The sequence below is a fragment of the Myotis myotis genome, unplaced genomic scaffold (assembly GCF_014108235.1).
Source record: "Myotis myotis isolate mMyoMyo1 unplaced genomic scaffold, mMyoMyo1.p scaffold_m19_p_1, whole genome shotgun sequence".
NCBI lineage: Eukaryota > Metazoa > Chordata > Mammalia > Chiroptera > Vespertilionidae > Myotis > Myotis myotis.
In genome coordinates, this window is record NW_023416313.1 from 196,002,337 (window position 1) to 196,020,017 (window position 17,681).

The 17,681-nt window shown below is 56.8% G+C and overlaps 1 protein-coding gene across 2 annotated transcripts in view; it reads right to left on the reverse strand.

Annotated features, from left to right (window-relative positions):
* Nucleotides 1-17,681, reverse strand: part of SPTB (spectrin beta, erythrocytic) — a 122,543-nt gene that overhangs the window by 14,324 nt on the left and 90,538 nt on the right. For both annotated transcript variants that reach the window (XM_036309893.1, XM_036309885.1), the window contains 16 exons: nt 17,285-17,487; nt 17,085-17,175; nt 15,878-16,024; nt 14,402-14,665; nt 13,824-14,030; nt 13,280-13,369; nt 9,744-10,022; nt 9,043-9,173; nt 7,928-8,132; nt 7,070-7,444; nt 5,513-5,757; nt 4,581-4,719; nt 4,089-4,173; nt 2,359-2,555; nt 2,027-2,076; nt 1,266-1,344 (listed from right to left, as the gene is read on the reverse strand). In XM_036309893.1, coding sequence (XP_036165786.1) covers nt 1,266-1,344; nt 2,027-2,076; nt 2,359-2,555; nt 4,089-4,173; nt 4,581-4,719; nt 5,513-5,757; nt 7,070-7,444; nt 7,928-8,132; nt 9,043-9,173; nt 9,744-10,022; nt 13,280-13,369; nt 13,824-14,030; nt 14,402-14,665; nt 15,878-16,024; nt 17,085-17,175; nt 17,285-17,487 — 2,787 coding nt within the window. The remainder of the gene's footprint in view (nt 1-1,265; nt 1,345-2,026; nt 2,077-2,358; nt 2,556-4,088; nt 4,174-4,580; nt 4,720-5,512; nt 5,758-7,069; nt 7,445-7,927; nt 8,133-9,042; nt 9,174-9,743; nt 10,023-13,279; nt 13,370-13,823; nt 14,031-14,401; nt 14,666-15,877; nt 16,025-17,084; nt 17,176-17,284; nt 17,488-17,681) is intronic.

Sequence of the window (17,681 nt, forward strand, 5' to 3'; positions counted from 1 at the left end):
CAGTCCACCAGAGACTCCCACAGGCCACGATGGGAGCTTGAGAGGGAACTTCTGGGAGAGACCCAGCAGCGGGAGCCCAGCAGTGCCCTCTACTGGACACAAAGGGCTGGTGCAGCTCAGGAAGAGAGGCCTCCGACTAGGCTGGAGGCGGAGAGGGGGCTGTGTGTGTGTGTGTGTGTGTGTGTGTGTGTGTCACAGGAATGTGTGCTGAAGGGCTGAAGTCTGGACCTGACAGGGATTCTGCACAGGAAACAATCACTGTGTGTGCATTTTTTTCTGGGGTGGTTGGTGTGCCAGAAATTTTCACCTAGAATACCAATTTCCCTAAACCCCCAAAGGTTCAGGCAAGCTCACTGGGGCACCTGTAGAGGCAGGGTTCATGCAGAGAGAAGCCATGCAAGGCACATGCTGAGATTTTGCTTTCTTTTCAGCCGCTCCCCAGGGCATTTCCCCCAAACCTGGGTTACAGACTCACAGGCCTCCTGCACCGACCCCCTGGGTCCTTTTAGCTAAGGGACCTCTTCCAGGCAAGGTCCTGAGCCATATGCTCAGGCGACTGGCAGCTGGTGGGTCTTAGTCCCCTCCTGCTCCTCCCCTTAGCCACACACGCTCCTTTTCCACAAGTGGGGGGACTGGCCCTGTGACCCAGAAGCCCTGGGGCTCTCCCCATGCTCACAGGGCTCCTTCAAGTCTGTTCTTGCCCCAGAACCAGCTCCACATCCAAACTCATTGACCAACCGGCCTCAGACCAGGAACGTGCAATGGGGCAGGGGGCTGTGCCTGGGGAGGAAGGGGACTCTAGAGGGGCGGGCGCCCTGAAACGTGTGGCTGTGGCGGGCACCCCTGGGCTGTCTATTTGTGGATGTGTGTGTATGTGTGTGGTGAGACACTGTGTTAAGGATGGAGTGAGGGGGAAAAAGGACCGTGTATGGAAATGAGTCATCCCTGTATACACTGTTTTCCCTGATGTAGATGGTGATGTATTTATACAAGAAAATTTATTAGACTAGGTAAAACCAAACTAATGGAGTCATGTCAGTGGGCTAACATGTCAGTTTCTTCTGGGTCGAGGGGAGGAGGGGAGTCAGTCTAGGAATTGAGAAAACCTAAGTGGAAATGCAGACTGGTCTGAAGGAGGAGTCTGGGGGTGCGGTGGCCGTGCCTGCCCTCGACTTCCGCCCCGGCCCCAGCCGAGCCTAGTAGGGATGAGCAGGTTCTGGCAGCAACGACTCCCAGGAACTAGACAAGTGGGACAGGAAACTGACCGGGGACGTTCTCTCCGTGGCCGCTCGGTGGGGACCTCGGGGACCCTCCCCAGCTGTCTCGCCTTCCTCCTCTTGAGGCCTACGAAGAAGACACAGCCTCTCCTCAGAAACAAGCACCTCTGAGGCCAGCGCCTACCCCAGGCCTGGCTCTCCGGCCCTCCTCCCGGAGCTCATGCCAAGTACCTCCCCATCCAGGCCTCCCAGCAGCCTGGCAGGTGCTTAGCAAGTTGTTGCTTCATCTGCCTTAACTCGCTGCTCCCACCGGCTCTGCCTGCAGCAGGTCTCCAGCCACCCCTGACTTGGGGGTTAGCCACAGCTCCTCTCTGCCCACAAGCTCCAGACACTTCCGATTTCTCTAACTAGTGGCCCAGGTGTGAGAGGTCACAGGTGTATTTTTTAAACCTCAGGGGGGCCCAGCTGATGTAGCTCAGTGGTTGAGCATTGAACTATGAACCAGGAGGTCACGGTTCAATTCAAGGTCAGGGTACATGCCTGGATTGTGGGCTCGGTCCCCAGTGTGGGGCATGCAAGAGGTAGCCGTTCAATGATTCTCTCTCATCATTGATATTTCTCTCTCTCTCTCTCTCTCTCTCTCTCTCTCTCTCTCTCTCTCTCTCTCTCCCTCTCCCTTCCTCTCTGAAATGAATGAAAATATATTAAAAAAGATCAGGGGGCTGTTTCTGATTAAAAATACTCTCCCTTCTCCTCCCCCTCGCAGAGTGCTCCAGCGAAGCCCACCACCCAGCCCTCCCCGTACTTACCCAGTCTCCTCCACGGGGGTCTCTGGGATCTGGCGTTCTTTTAGCTCAAGCTGGGGGAGGAAAAGGCCAAGGGGGTCAGAGCAGCCAAGGAGCGGAGACTACTCTCAGACCCCTTTCTCTAATGGGCTCCCTGTACCCACCACACCCTGGCATATGTTCCTTCTGGGTTACCCCCTCTTGTCTTCGGGTTCAAAAGTCAGTCCTCTCTACTGCTTCCTTCCTACTCCCTGCCTTGCCAGCCTTTCACCCTGTCCTTAGTGTCCAACAACAGCTAAGAGCTCTTGACCTGAGGTACCCTCCAGGCGTGGCCGCCCACACCCAGCCCGGCTCACCGTGGTGGGCTTCTCCAGGGCCGCGAAGCGCTCTGCCCAGCTGGCCGTGGACTTCTCGAAAGCCTCGTGCCTCTTGATGAGCTTCTCCACACTGTCCACCGTGTGTCCGAAGTCCCGGCTGGCCAGGTAGGGCTCCTGGGCGATCAGCCACGCCTCAGCCACGGAGGCATCCCGAGAGAACTGGCACACTTCCAGCACTGCCACGGAGAGCGAGACACAGGCCCCACGGGGCCCAGGGGGCCGTCAGCACCAGCGGCCGCTCCTGGGGACCTCGGGGACCCACACGGAGTTGGCAGTCAGGCATGAGGCCCGCATGCGTGCCCGTGACTACGGACACCCTGTGCAGGGGTGACCTGCCGAGACCACTCCTTCCCTGCGCCAGGCCCCTACCTCATTTCCATCAGTAGTGATGCTTTAAAAACCCATCAGTGAGAACCACGGCTGCCAAGTGACAGCAGCTCAGCAGCTCCGGCGTTGAGCATCTGCCCTCCGGGGGTCAGTGCGTGTCATAGCTACTGGCCAGTTGGCCGTTTGCTTTGGCTTTTATATATATAGATTGGGTGTTACTGCTGTAAAGAAAAGTTATTGAGCCCGGCCGGCGTGGCTCAGGGGCTGAGCATCGACCTATGAACCAGGAGGTCACGGTTCGACTCCTGGTCAGGGCACATGTCCGATTGCGGGCTTGATTCCCAGCGTGGGGCATGCAGGAGGCAGCCGATCCATGATTCTCTCTCATCATTGATGTTTCTCTCTCCCTCTCCCTCCTGTCTCTGAAATCAGTAAAAAAATACAGTGGGGCCTTGACTTACGAGTGTCCCGACTAACGAGTTTTTTGAGATACCAGCTGTCTCTCGGCCGATTTCTTGCATTGAGTTGATAGAGTAATTTGAGTTAACGAGCTCCTTAACGAGCTCGGTCTCGGAACGAATTAAACTCGTAAGGCAAGGCCCCACTGTATACATATTTAAAAAATTAAATAAAACAGCATTGTTGGTGTGCAAAAAAACCCAAAAAAACCCCCCCAAAAAACAAAAAACCCATCAGTGAGAACAAACTCCATTTTGAAAACAAGATGTAGTCTAGACATCTCCCTTTGAGGAGCTCTGCTCTGCCCTGAACAGCCTCTCCCCAGCCCTCGGCTGTCCCACAGAATCGTGCATGAAGAGCCAGGGGACCCGTCCAGGGCTTCCTGGCTCATGGGGCCCGCCTGAGTGGTGGGATTTCTCCACCTTCCTAGTCTCCACAGTTCCTTCTGTGCCCAACATGCCTCAGATCAAACATCTGGGATGCACTAGGGCAGTGATGGCGAACCTCTGACACGCGAACTCATTTTTTTGGTTGATTTTTCTTTGTTAAATGGCATTTAAATATATAAAATAAATATAAAAATATAAATCTTTGTTTTACTATGGTTGCAAATATCAAAAAATTTCTATATGTGACACGGCACCAGAGTGAAGTCAGGGTTTTTCAAAATGCTGACACGCCGAGCTCAAAAGGTTCGCCATCACTGCGCTAGGGCCAGTTACTTCAACTCTCCAAGGATCCCAGCGGCTGGCTCCAGCAGCATGGCCCTCTGAGGGGCTCCCAGAGGCCTGGGCAATGGAGCTTTGAGGATGAGTGTGTTGTGTGGGGGGGCTGCTCTCAGCAGTGGTGACATCACCCTCCTGCCCCGCCCAGCAGGCCTGGCCCCTCCCCTCCAGGTCCCCTGGCTCCCGGGCAGCACTCACACATGCTGAGCCGCTCCCAGCGGGCCTCCCACTTCTCATTCATCTCTTTCCTCCTGGACATCACCTGCTGCAGTTTCTCCCTGATCTGCGGGGAGGGAGAGAGAACAGCTCAGGCTCTGGTAACCCTGCCCCCTGTGTGAGTCGGTGCACAGAGATCCCGCAGAGACCGCTGGGCTTGGTCACACAGACCTGGCTTCGAGTCTTGGTCCAGCCACTGGCTGGCTGTGCTTCCTTGGGCAAGTTACTTAACCTCCCTGAGGCACCTCACCTAGGAAGCGGGTGTTGCCAACTGCAAAGCCTGCACACATGTCAGCAACAGGTGGGTTATTAACCTGCTCTCTCTACCAAGCAGCCAGCCCCTGAGTGGGTGTGGGGGGGCTCTCACACCAATGCTCCAGGGAGGAAGGAAGATGAGTCTTGCCAGGAAGCTGTCTGGTCCAGCGAGAGTGGGGCAAGGACAGAGAAGGCTGGCTGTCCCACCGCCCCCCTCACCTCCTCGGAGGCCTGGTGCTCCCGCTGCAGCAGGGACTCGCCGAGCTCCAGGCAGGCGTTGAAGTTCTTGCTGCGGGTTTCGATCTCCGCCCTGATGCCCTGGTGATACTTCATGAGCAGTTCCACTGAGGAGACGTCCCTGGGGGGTGGGGGCGGGGGCGAGGGGAGGAGGAGGACAGGGGCAGGGGAGAGAGTCGAGGAAGGAGGAAACGGAGGTGGCTCTGGTCAGCCTGATGCCAAGTCCTGCTCAGAGGGGCCGCCCTCACCTGCCTGGGGTCTGAGCCCCCCTCTCCCCCCACAGGAACACTGGTGCTGACTGATGCCCTGGTGTCTCCCAATGGCCAGTGGCCAGGGCCTGGGAGGGGCCTGGGACCCCGGAGGAGGCCTGGGGGTGCTATTTGACGATAACAAGGTATGAAGCTCTGATGCAGGCCACCACGAAGCAGCCTGAACAGCGTGTGCTCAGTGACAGCAGCCAGGCAGGAAAGACCACACATTATATAATTCCATTTATGAAAAAAGTCTAGAGACAGAAAACAGGTTAGGGGCTGCCAGGGGCTCCAATAGGGGGGATGGGGAGTGATGACGGCTGGGGGCACATGGTTTCTTTTTGGGATGATAAAAATCTAAACTTATGCCCTGACTGGTTTGGCTCAGTGGATAGAGCATCGGCCTGCAGACTTGAAGGGTCTCAGGTTCGATTCTGGTCAAGGGCTCGTGCCCGGCGTTGTGGGCTCTGGTTCCCAGTAGGGGGCGTGAAGGAGGGCAGGACTGTCCCTCCCAGGGCATCACTGTCCCTCCCAGGGCAGGACTGTCCCTCCCAGGGCATCACTGTCCCTCCAAGGGCATCACTGTGTCTCCAGGGCAGAGCCTCAGTGCAGCCTCTGAGACAATAAAGCCCGGAGTGGGCTGCCTTGGGGACGCCCCCTCACCTGGGCCTCTCCTGGGTCTCGATCTGCCGGATGATGCTCTCCATCCAGGAGAGGAGGTCGCGGGCCATGCTGAAGAAACGGAACTTGTCCGCCGTGTCCACCAGCTGGGTGCGGCGCCCGGCACAGGCATCAAGCAGTGCCTGCCACGCAGCAGACACCTCCCGCTCCTTGTCCTGGATGGCGTCCGCCTTTTCCCCAGCGTACGCCATCTGCAGGCGGGTGGCCACGTCCTGGAACTGCTGTACCTGCGATCAGGCAAACCTGGACATTGTCCCCGAGAAAGATGCATCGCCTGCCTCCTCCCTGCCTCCCCCTCGCCAGGCACCTCGCCAAAGCTCCTGCTTTGGCAGCTCTGCTGAGGCAATGCCCCTCCCACCCCCCATGGGTGCTCCTCATCCAAGGGGAGCGAGAAGGACTCTATGCCCTTTGATCTCCTCAGAGATATGATCATAAGAATAACTATGTGCCAGGAGCTTCTAAACACTTTAATTTATTGCTCCCTTCATTTTTACAACAGCCCCATGACAGAGGACTAGGGAACAGGCCTGTCATTCCTGTTTTGGAGACGAGGAAACTGAGGTACAGGGCGGGGGGCTAAGTGATGGGCCTGAGTCACTCACAGGAGCAGACAGGGCAGCTCGGGGTGGGGTGAGCTCCCACATCCCTGCTCACAACCTGCACGCTGCCTCACCAGACCCCTGTGCGAGGCCGGCCCGGGCAGTGCAGCCTCATCCTCAGAAGTCAGCGGGACTCTACCTGCCTCAGGGGCTCTGGCGCCCCTCCAGTTGGAGGACAAATGCCTAGGACGCCCCGCTCTGGGTGAACCAGAGGCCTGAGCCTGCTGGGTCGGTGCAGGACTGCACAGCAGCCCATCTCTCCTGCCACGGGAGGCCCAGCAAGTCCCCAACAGCCGGGCCCTCGCCCTGCACGTTCTATCACACTGAACTCTATAGAACCCACAGACATTGGCAGTGCCTCGGGGGGTACCCCAATGATGGGAGGAGGGGGGTCTAGACAGATTTGGGGGCTCTTCCAGGTCCCATGTGGAAAGGCCGAACAGCCCAGGGCTGAGGGCAGTCTGTAGTCAGACCGCAGGGTCTGCATCCTGGCTCCACTGCTAATCGCATGTTCCGACACCGCGCCTGCCCTTGCTAAGCCTGGTCCTCATCTATAAAATGCAGGGAGCATCATACCATCCTCAGAGGGTGGCTCTGGGGACCCAGCCAACCCACGTATAACGTAGAACAGCGCCCGGTGCTAGGAGAGCGTTGTGTATGTGTCTGCTAATGATGCTTAATACTCTGCACAACCAGAGAAATCGTATTTTAAGGTATTTTGTGCGCTGGGTTTTTTGTAAAGATTCAGTTTGAAGACTAGAAGCTGAACATCTGAAAGCCACTGCTCCTGCCTCCCTGCCCTGAGCGGCTGCTTTCTCAGGAGGGGAAGTCCCCTGCGGAGGCAGGAGAGGAACTGACCCTGGGGCCCCAGGAACTGGCCATGGGGAAGACGGGAAGGCAGGTCCTGGAACCTGCGGGGGACAGTGAGGGACAGAGGCACCTGCACGCCCAGGAGGTGGAGCTCCCGCTCGAAGGCCGTGTGCACCCGGTGGAAGGACTCGGCGGTGCTGGCGTCCAGCCCCACGTCCTCGGGCAGCTCGCGGTGCTTCTCGTCGATGAGGCCCAGGATCTCGGTGCCCGTGTAGAAGTAGCGGTGCAGGTCGTAGGAGGCGGCCAGCAGCTGCATGCGCGTGTCGATGAGCTCCAGCAGGTCCGCCCACATCTCGTTCAGCCCGTCCTTCCACTCGGCGATGGTGGCCGCCTCTCCGTGGCCCGCGTCGATGAGCCGCTCGATAATGGCATTCACATTGTCCACCCGCTCCTGTCCGATGGCCCCAGTCTCCCGAGCAAAGTCCCGGAATTTGTCCCGGAGCAGCTGGGCAGGGGTAGAGAGAAATGTGGTTATTGCCCAGCCGGTGTGGCTCAGTGGTCGAGTATCAACCTCTGAACCAGGAGGTCAGGGTTCAATTCCTGGTCAGGGCATGTGCCCAGGTTGCAGGCTCAATCCCCAGTAGAGAGTATGCAGGAAGCAGCTGATCAATGATTCTCTCTCATCAGTGATGTTTCTCTCTCCCCTTCTCCTTTCCTCTCTGAAATCAATAAAAATGTATTTAAAGATATATTTTTAAAAAATAAATGTGGCTGTCAGGGCTCAGGGATGGGTGGTGTCCTCACACTGGCGGCAGACTTTCCCAGGTGGGGACTTGGGCCACCTGGCGCCGCTCTCACACCTTCCTCAGAGCCCACTGCTGGGCCTGCACCCTGGGCAGCACTTTGCAATGGGCGGGTGTGCGTGTGTGTCTGGAACGAGGGCTCCTGAATTAGAGGAAGACGAAGAAAGCGGTCCGTGAGCACTCACAGTCACGTGGTCAAAGTCTTGCCCCATTTCTGGGGACGAGGCCACCAGCTCCTTCTCGGCGATCCACTGCTCCAAGTCGTCGGCCTCCCTCTTCAGCTGGAACAGGTGGTACATGTTCTCCAGCTTCCGCTTGCGCTCCTCGGCCATGTCCTTCAGCCCTGCATACTGCTTGTCCACTTGCCCTTGAAGCCTGATGATCTGCTCCCTGGAATTCAAAACAGAAAGTGCTCAGAGACGGCGACAGAAAACCCAGAGCAGCCAGCTCCGGGGGGCACGACCTACTCCCCCAGCCCGGCGACAGGGACAGGCGGGGAAACGTGGCTAGGAGCAATGGCAGCGACTTCTGGGAGGAGCTGGGGAGAGAAGGAACCATCCCTCAGCCATGATGCTCCAGGGGATGACAGAACGGTGTCCCCCTCGAGGTGGATGCTTCCCCCACTGCCCTGCGCTCAGGGAAGTCCAGAGAGACCAGTGCGAATGGGGCCGTTGCCATTACTCCTCCAGGCAGGCTGGTGGGTGAGGCCGCCTGAGCGGCTGCAGTCGCAGCAGGAGAGCAGCGTGCAGTACCAGCGGCCCATCCTTGGGCTCCCTGGGAGATGCTGAGGGGGCCGCTGAGGACCCACAGCTGTGGATGCCCTAAAGGCAGCTGAGGACAGGGCCATGACGGGGGCAGCCTGTGTGAGGCCCATGGGCTCCCATTCATGTAGAACCCCGAGGTGGGTACAGGTCTTCCACCTTCACCCCGCTATGACAGTCTTGCTGAGAGACTGTGACATCCTGAAGTGCCTTGTGGACCATAAAGAGAAGAGCAAGGCTAGTCTTCAGGGCCTCCTGGGAGAGTCTAACTCGTCAAAAGGCTGGCGCTCTCAGTTTCCCCAGAGGGTGGCTTTGCTGTCCTGTTTTCTGATCTCTTTGCAAACCAGACCTTAGTCAGCCCAGTTTGAAGTTACCCACACAAAACCAAGGCATGGAATGGAACCGGGCCAATCGGCGGTCCAGAAAGCAGTTTTCTCAAACCCGCATTTTTCAGGAAAACGGTTCCCGTTTTCCCACGGGGTCTGAAGGGATCCTGGTGGGTGGGAGCCCGGGGCTGACACCCCAGTTGCTGCACGCACCCCTCGGGGTGGCCCGCCGCGAGCAGGCCCTGGGCCCGGCCGGCCAGCTGCTTGATGTTCCGCCCATACTCCTCCACCGCGCGCTGCTGCCGCAAGTGCCGCTTCAGCATCACGATGGCGCCTTCTTCGTCCTAGGAGGCGGACAGCATGAGCACAGGGAGCGGGCGGCCCGGTCACAGCCCAGCTCCTGCAGGTGCCCCAGGTGGGGGAGAGCCAGGTTCACGGACACCCACGGGGAACTGCGCCCTCCTTTCCTGCTACTCATTTCCCAGCAATGCCCACCCCCCACCTGCCTCCCCAGTCTGATCGCTACCCTTCCAGGCCCAGCTCCACCTTTCTGTTCCGTGAAAACTTCCTCTATCCCTCCAGCGTTTAGAGCCCCCCCACCTCACCTCTCACCCCTCCCACAGCTGTTCACCAGCACAGAACCCATGGTACCCAAAAGGTGAAGGACCCTTGGGTTGGAGCAAATCTAAGTTGGCCGATGGGGTGCCCGGCTGCCGTATGTGCTCTGTAGAGGCTGGGCATCCTGAGAAGGAGGGCTCCTCGTACAGCCTTTCCCTGACTTCATGCCTCACGTACTTGATTTACAAGTTCCCCACTGACTGCACCGCCCCCCCCCCCCCCCCCCCCCCCGCCCAGCTCCCCTTCGCTCTTCCTCTCGGCCTTACACCCAGCCTGGCACCCCTAGCCTAGCCCACCTTCGGGGTCTCGTCTGAGATGACATAGAGCTCCTGCTCGCTGATCCAGGCCTCAGCCTCGCCCGCGTCCAGGTAGTACTGCTGGGCCTCGCTGGCATCCCGCAGGCGCCGCAGCCGCCCGGCCGCTGCCTCCCGCAGCGTGTCCCACGAGCTCTGCAGGTGGCCCAGGCGCTCCTCAATGTCCCCGCAGTCGATCTCGGCCTCCTCCACGAGCCGCTGGCCTCGCTGCAGCACATCCTCCACCCGGGGCGCGTGGCCCAGGATCTCGTTCTGCAGCGTCTGTGGTCAGAGGGGAAGGGCTCAGAGCAGGGGCCCTCCCACCGTGCAGGTGAGGGCCAGCCTGCAGCAGGCTGCCCAGGTGGCACCCTGGCACCTCTCACCCCCTCCCGCTCGGGGAAGCCAGAGCAGAATGGGTGGTGCCATAAAGCTGCCCGTGCCCACAAGCCAGGCCCAGTGCGAGGCACTTCACATCATTCTCCTTTCACCCTCAGTCTTCGGAGATAAGCGCGCAGACACTGGCACAGAGCAGAGGAGTGACTTGTGCGCAGCAAATGGCAGAGCTGGGATTTGAACATGGCTCTCCCTGACCCCAAGAGTGCTCTTGACTGCCCCCTCTTCTCCCTCTGTTTTAGCAGAGCTTCGTTTCTTAGTTGTACGGGACAGAGGAAAGAAACACCATCTTTAAATGGCCTTTTGATATCTTATTCTAAGAGCTTCCACGCCTATAAAACTACAGTTGACAGGTGCTCCTTGTAAGAGTTCAGGGTTTTCTTTTTGTTTTTTCCCCATTTCTATTTCTCAAATCTCTTGTGAGCTCTGTATTATTTTCATGTCTGAATCTTTCATCACCAGAATGGCATTTTCCTCCCACTCTGGGCATTGGGTCACCGTTTTCTTCAGGGGGCCATGACCCAGGTGCCACTCACGTTCTGGTCCTAGAGGCCTGAGCCTGGGTGCTTCTCAGCCCCTTCCACCTCATCTCCTCTCTTTCTACAACTGCCTGTGGCCTTTAAAACCATTTGGAGGGCGGGGGCAAAAGTAGGACGTGCGGGCAGTACAGTCACTGTCAGTATGTCAACTACATAGAACCAGCAACATCTACACGTCACCTAACTCTCTGAAATGCATTTTTTACATTCTCCCGTGGTCTGTGCAACTGTATTCAAACTACCCATGGGGTAAGCTCCGTTTGCCTCTACTTGCCCTGAGATCCTATGACCTTGGCAAGGGACCCCAAAAGGTCTCTCAGCCTCTCTCTCTCTCTCTCTCTCTCTCTCTCTCTCTCTCTCTCTCTCTCTCTCTCTCTCTCGATTGCTTTCTAGGCTCCTGTGCAGTGTGCTGACTTGTGATGTTTTCTTCCCTGACTTCATTCATTCAAAACATATTTATTAAGTTATTTCCTATGTACCAGACCCTGTTTTAGGGACAATGTGGACACAAAACCCCTGTCCTCATTAAGCTTACACTCTGTAGAGGAATAGATGGTAAGCAGGTAAATAAATGAGTAAATGCAGATAATGGTGCTCTGAGGAAAATACATGAGATGTGGTGGTTGGTACTTGAGCTGGGGGGGTCTGGCAGGGCCTTTCTGAGGTGACAGCTGAGTGAGACATGAGTGGTCAGTGGGAGCCCCCACACAGAGACCTGGGGGATGAATGCTGCTGGCAAGAGGGAGGAGCACGTGCTAAGCCCCTGGGGTGGAGGCGAGCCTGGGCTGTCCGAAGGCCAGAGAGAGGCCAGGAAAGCTAGAGTACCGTGAAGGAGGGAGGAAGTGATGAGAGATGAGAGGCAGGTAGGAGCCAGATCAGATGGGACAGTGGTTGTTGATCCTGGTTGCACATTGAATAATCTGGGAAAAGACACAGCCAGGGCCCCAACCCCAGAGAGCCTAATTCATTGCTCTGAGGTGGGACCTTTGCCTTCGCAGGTTTAAAAAATTCTCCAGGCGACTCCAATGTGCAGCCAGAGTTGGAAGCCATTCATGTGGCACCTTGTGGGATTTGTTCAGTTGTAGCGGATAGCCACGGGAGCAGCGGTTCTCAAAGTGGGGTCCCAGAGCAGCAGCAGAACCCAGAATCTTGACAGAGATGGAAATTACCAGGCTCTACTCCCAGTGTGACTGAGTAGAGCTGGCCAGGAGCCTGGTCAGCTATGTGCAAACCAACCCTCCGGGCGAGTCTGGTGCACACTGAGGTTTGAGAACCGCTGCAATAGAGGGGATGATGACATGGGGTTGGAGCCTTCGCCAGGCTTAGCCTAAAACAGTCTGCACTGGGCGGCCATGCTCGCCCTCTGGCTCAGAGAACTCTATTTATACTTGCCCTTTTCCTAAAATAGTAACCTTCAGCCAGGCGAGATGACCATCTTTTGGCAACAACACTTACTGGACAGGGTCAAAAGTCTTCAGTGTGAGGAGGACTACCACCAGCTCATTTTACAGTTGAGGAAACTGAGGCCCCAAGGATCCTGTCCTCTACCAGCCTCCTTCCTGTAAGTGGAGGTTGTGATGCTGACCCCCACCCTGCCGCCTTCCAGCCCAGGTCCCTTCGTGCGGCCACGGGAGCCTTGGTGGTCAGAGCATGTCAACTAGAAGCAAAGGGTCTGAGGGAGCTGTTAGGGACCTCCTCTGAGAGTCAGGCCCTGGCACAGCTGCTGGGCTCTGCGAGTCGATGCCGGCGGCTGTTACTTTGGGGAAAGAAGTACTGTCTGCTGTGAGCCTCCTTCCCAAGGAGCTGCAGTGCCGACTGGCCCTCTGGGACACCGAGTCCCCAGGCTCTCCTTGCTTAGGGCCTTGCTGCCCCCACTTCTTGACTCAAAGAGCAGCCCAGGAAGGAGGAAGGACTCTCTGTAGTCGGACGACTAGGCCAGAGGCAACCTCTCCTCCACCCAGAGCTGTGGAGACCAAAGGCAGGGGGAGGGCGGATGACAATCACGCCACCCTCGCCAGACAGAGGCACCAGAGCCAGGGCAGCTGGCCTTGGAACTACATGACGACTCTGATACAAGAGGAAGTGTGGCACCTCTCACTTCCAGGAGTCTGACTACAGTACGACAGAGCAGAACGCCAATGCAGGTCTGCTCCATGTAGAGGCTTCCTAATGGGATTTGAGCTCCGTAAGTCCTCGTGTCCAGAGAAGTGGGGCCTTCTCACCCCGAGGACACCCAACAGGCCGAGCTCAGCCCTGGAAGAGGGGGAGCAACCAGGAGCCATGGGCCTCCTCTCAGGGAGGCCATGGGCTACAGAAGCTGTAAATCACACTAACCCCCAGGCCAGAGCATCTGGGCCCTGCATTCACCGTGCCCTGATGGGTCTGAATGGCCCCAAATCTTGAAGCATCTAAATACTCCCCCACCCTGCCCGCCTGTGGTCCTCCCAGAATTCTGCCATCACCAAAGTTGTTCTTTTTAGGGGTCTGGGGACCCCATAGCTACTAACAAGACTAACAATCTGCTGTAGCTGGCCTTCTGCAGGGCAGGATGGGCAGGGCAGGGGCAGGGCAGGTCGGGTGGGATTGACAAGGTAAGGTGGTACTCACCTGGTTCTTCTTCATGAACAGCTGCACAGTTTGCAGATTAATGCCGTAGTCGGACGACTGGGCCAGAGGCAACCTCTCTTCCACCCATAGCTGCGGAGACCAAAGGCAGAGGGATGGCTGATGGCAATCCCGCCACCCTTTCCCGAGCACTCGCCGCGATCAGATAGGGCTCTGCTGCATGTCTGCCCGGTTCTTCCCAACCTCGTATCAGGAACCGCTTTTGCCCCCATTTTACAGACAGGGACATTTTGACATTTTGAATTGAGGTTCCAAATAACTATTTCCTGGTCACACGGGGGGAAGGTAATGTAGCTGGGTCGGGAACCCAAGTCTGTTTGGCCCCTAAGTCCATGGGTGAACTACCATTCAAAAGCACTGGCTTTCCTTTTACATCTAATGCAATCACCACAGCAATCCTGAGAGAAGGGGGTGAGATGACCGGACGGCTGCTGCTGAGAACTGCCCTGGGCAGCAGCCAGCTGACCTGACGGCAGCGGCTGCCTCGGCGGCTGGGGCTTGGGATTGGGGGTTGTGGCCCACGCACCGTCTCGTCCTCTAAGTCACGGCTGATCTGCAGCTTGGCTCTGGATGATTCCAGCTGCTTCTTCCTCTTCCCCAGGGGCTCCAGGAGGTCCAGGAACCGCTTCTCGATGCTCATGTCAGCACCCCCCTCTTCCTCGTCCAGTGAGGGCATCTGGGCGAACAGCTCTCCCAACTCCTCCTTCCGCACATTCACTTGGTCCTCCACGCGCTGGGACACAAGGGGACAGTGTTGGCACCGGCCCTGGCACCTGGGCAGCCACTCCCTCTTCTCCATCACGCATATCCCACCCATCCTTAGGGGCCCAGTCTGAGCTCAGCCTCTCCCAGCAAGTCTCCCTGGGTGCCCATTCTTCTTCCCCTCCCCGGACACCTGTATTTGACTTCTCAGGCCTGCTTTTACTAACCCGTTTTGGATCCTTGTCTTACCCACTGCAAAGGGGTAGCAGACGGGTGATGACCAGGAGGCATTTTGCACGATAAAGACAAGCCCGGTTAAGAGGAACTGGCTTTCAGGTTTCGGGTTTGCTCCCCAAGATCCCTTCTCTTCCAACACTCCCAGTCTACAACCCGCACACGTGCCTTCAGCTTAGCCAACATCCGGTTGACACTGGTCAGGTCCTTGCCTGGGTCGTCTGACCGCAGCTGGTCCTCCATGGCGCTGATCCACTTGTTGAGGTCGGCATGGGTCTTCGAGCGCAGGTCGGAGCTCCTGGCGGCGGAGAGCTGCTGGGCCTTCTCCTTCGTGGTGGCCTGCAGCTCATCCCAGAGTCGGTGCAAAGCCTCTAGCCTCTGGGACACCAGGGCTGCAAACTGGGGCTTCTCCTCCATCAGCTGCTTTCCTTCCTGTGTGGGAGGGAGGCGAGCTTACCGTCCAGTCTTGGAGCAGCCCTGCTCCAGATGGTTGCAAAGGTAAGGGGGGGGGGGGGGGGGCGGCGCCAGTGAAGCAAGGGATCTGGCTAGAACTTGGTGAGGCCCAAATGAAACACTGCACCCCCTGCGTTATTTGCAGTCGAAGGCGGGACAGGGGGAGCCGTGTTTTGGGCAAATGGCTCAGGCGATTGCAGTAGGGAGAGCTGCAGACAAGGGTCAGCTGGTATGTACTAAAATTTTTTGTTTTAATTAAAGAAAAAAGAAGATTCAGGATCCATCCAGGTACCAGCAGCCTGTGAGTTCCACCCTCTCGAGATCGCCTCCCCTGAGGCTGTGCACTAACTAACCTTCGGTGGGATCTTTCAGTTACTGACTTTTTCTCACCAGGTTTTCACCTGCATAAATGTATCTTTTCTGGGTGGGCACAGTATGATACGACTTGGGCCTAGGAATACAGACCACTCATAACAGTCAATATTTATTAAGTGTTTAACAATCGCCAAGGACTATTCTAAGTGCTTTAATGCTCACAACTCCCTCAGGCAGGGAGCTGCTATTACCCTCGTTTTACAGAGGAAGAAACGGAGGTGCAAGGAGATTGAGTCAGACAGCCTGGCGTGGAGCCTGCACCTTAACTACTGCGGATACGGCCTGGGGTGGCCCCTAGGCCTGCTTTCCCCTGGTCGCCACCGCAGGAAAGAGCAAAGGTGCCTGCTTCCAAGATCTAACTCCAGCCACATTTTCCCCTTGGGCCCCGGAAAAACTCATTACAGAGGGCCCCTTGCGTCCCCATCTACAAGGGGTGCGAATGACCACTCCCCATGGTCTGCCTGTCCAAACGGTGAGGGTCAGAGGACTGCCCTGCTCATGTCACACAGTCCCCTGTGCTGGGCCGTGGTGAGGAGCACAGGAGGCAAACAGAGATAACCGCTATTTTGGCGCTGGATGCTGCAGCTCTGATGCAGGTGTCTTCAGTGTCCTGGACTGTCCCCAGACGCAGGTGACCCAGAGGAGGCACCCATCCTGACCAGCTTTAACAAGTCTGGATGTATCTGAAGGTTAAGTACTATTCAGAGAAGTTTTTTTTCACTCCCAGGTCCTCTGGTGTCCAGCAAGCTTCAGGACGGTGCCTACGCCTGGGTAAAGCCCATTCCGTAAGCACGCCCGAGCACTCGCGTTACTTACCGCATCGATGCTCTCCAGCCACCCCTCGTGGGAGGCCAGCTCTGCCATGAACGCCTGGTGCTTCAGCCATTTGTTGTGAAGGTTTCGTGCTTCATCATAGGAGACATCCTGAGATGTCAGCAGCTTGTCATTGATCCAGAGAGTGAGCTGTGGGCAGAAAAAGAGGGTCCAATCATCCCTGAGTGTACCTCTTTGGCCAGGGGCTCAGAGCAGGACCTGCTGCCCCCCTCTGGCTGCAGAAGGCGGCACAGTGAAGTACGGACATAGCAGAGTACCACTCTCCATCTCTGGATCCCTAACTCCCAGCACAGACAACTTGACCCACATTGTCTCGGGGATAAAATATGGACTCGGGAGGGTCTTCTACACCAGTGTGTGCAGGGTGACAACAGGGACATTTATGCTTCTCTCCATATATCCAGGACCTAGGACAGGGCCTGGCCTGTTGCAGGACTATTAACTGGATGGATAAATCCACCCTTTAGCAGTGCGGTAAGAATCATTAACAAACATAGAGGACATGTTATCAGAGGAAGAAGCCAAGTGCAGATTAACAATGAAGGAAGCCTGGCTGGTGTGGTTCAGTGGTTGAGTGTGGACCCATGAACCAAGAGGTCATGAGTTCGATTCTGGTCAGGGCTCATGCCCAGGTTGTGAGCTCAATCCCCAGTAGGGGGCGTGCAGGAGGCAGCTGATCAATGATTCTATTTCATCATTGATGTTTCTTTCTCTCTCTCTCTCTCCCTTCCTCCTTCTCTAAAAATAAATAAAAACACATACACACACACACACACACCATCTTTACAGCCCTGGCCGGATGGCTCAGTTGATTGAAGCATCATCCCATACACCAAAAGGTTTCGATTCCTGGTCAGGCACATACCTAGGTTGTGGGTTGGGGTGTGTGCAGGAGGCAACCGAACGATGTTCTTACATCGATGTTTCTCTCTCCCTTCCTCTCTCTCTGAACATCTATTTAAAAAAACATATCCTTGGGTGAGGATTAAAAAACACACACATCTTTGCAGATACTTTGAGAAATGAAAGTATTGTGGAACCAAAGATTCCTGAGGATGACCCACACTGTCCAGTACCAACTTCTCCCGAGGAACCCGACTCAGAGTGAGAGAGGATCCCTGTGGACCTCTGGGCTCTTTGCTCCCAGAAAGGGCTCTTCTGCAAAGCAGCCGGCCTCGCTGGGCCTCACCTCCTGGCAGTTCTGGAGGAAGTTCTGGAGCTCCAGGTTGTCTTTCAGAAGAACGGAGGCCTCCTGAGCCTTCTCGTTGTTCTTCCTGTGCCTGGATGGGAAGCCAGAAGCCGCAGTCACAACAGGGCTGAGTCTGGGGTCCCCATGCAACACCGCCAGCCCCCCCTGATTCAGCCCATCACCCTGGGGGCGGAGAGTACCTGTCCTCAATCGACTGCACCTTCTCCTTGATCTTGTCTGCGTAGAGGTTCCCCTCGGCCACCAGCTTGTTTCCAGAGTCCACAGGACTCAAGACCTTATCCTGGTTATTCTCCATAGATACCAGGAAATCCTCGAACTTCCGGATCCCAGCCTCTGCAGCTTCTAGGGAGTCTGGGGTTTCCAAGTGAGCCAGCGTGTATTCCTGTTGAAGCAAGTTTCCAGACGCGGCATGAAGACAACCTGAGGAGGCGGTGAGGGAACCTGCCAGGCCGGGGCGCCATGTGCAGCCATGCGGGTTATATAAAGCGTGAATGATGCCCCCCAGAGCTGTGCAAGGGAGCGGTTCCCCAGGCCTTGCTCCCCGCCCCTATCCTCACCCTGGGGTACCCACAGTGC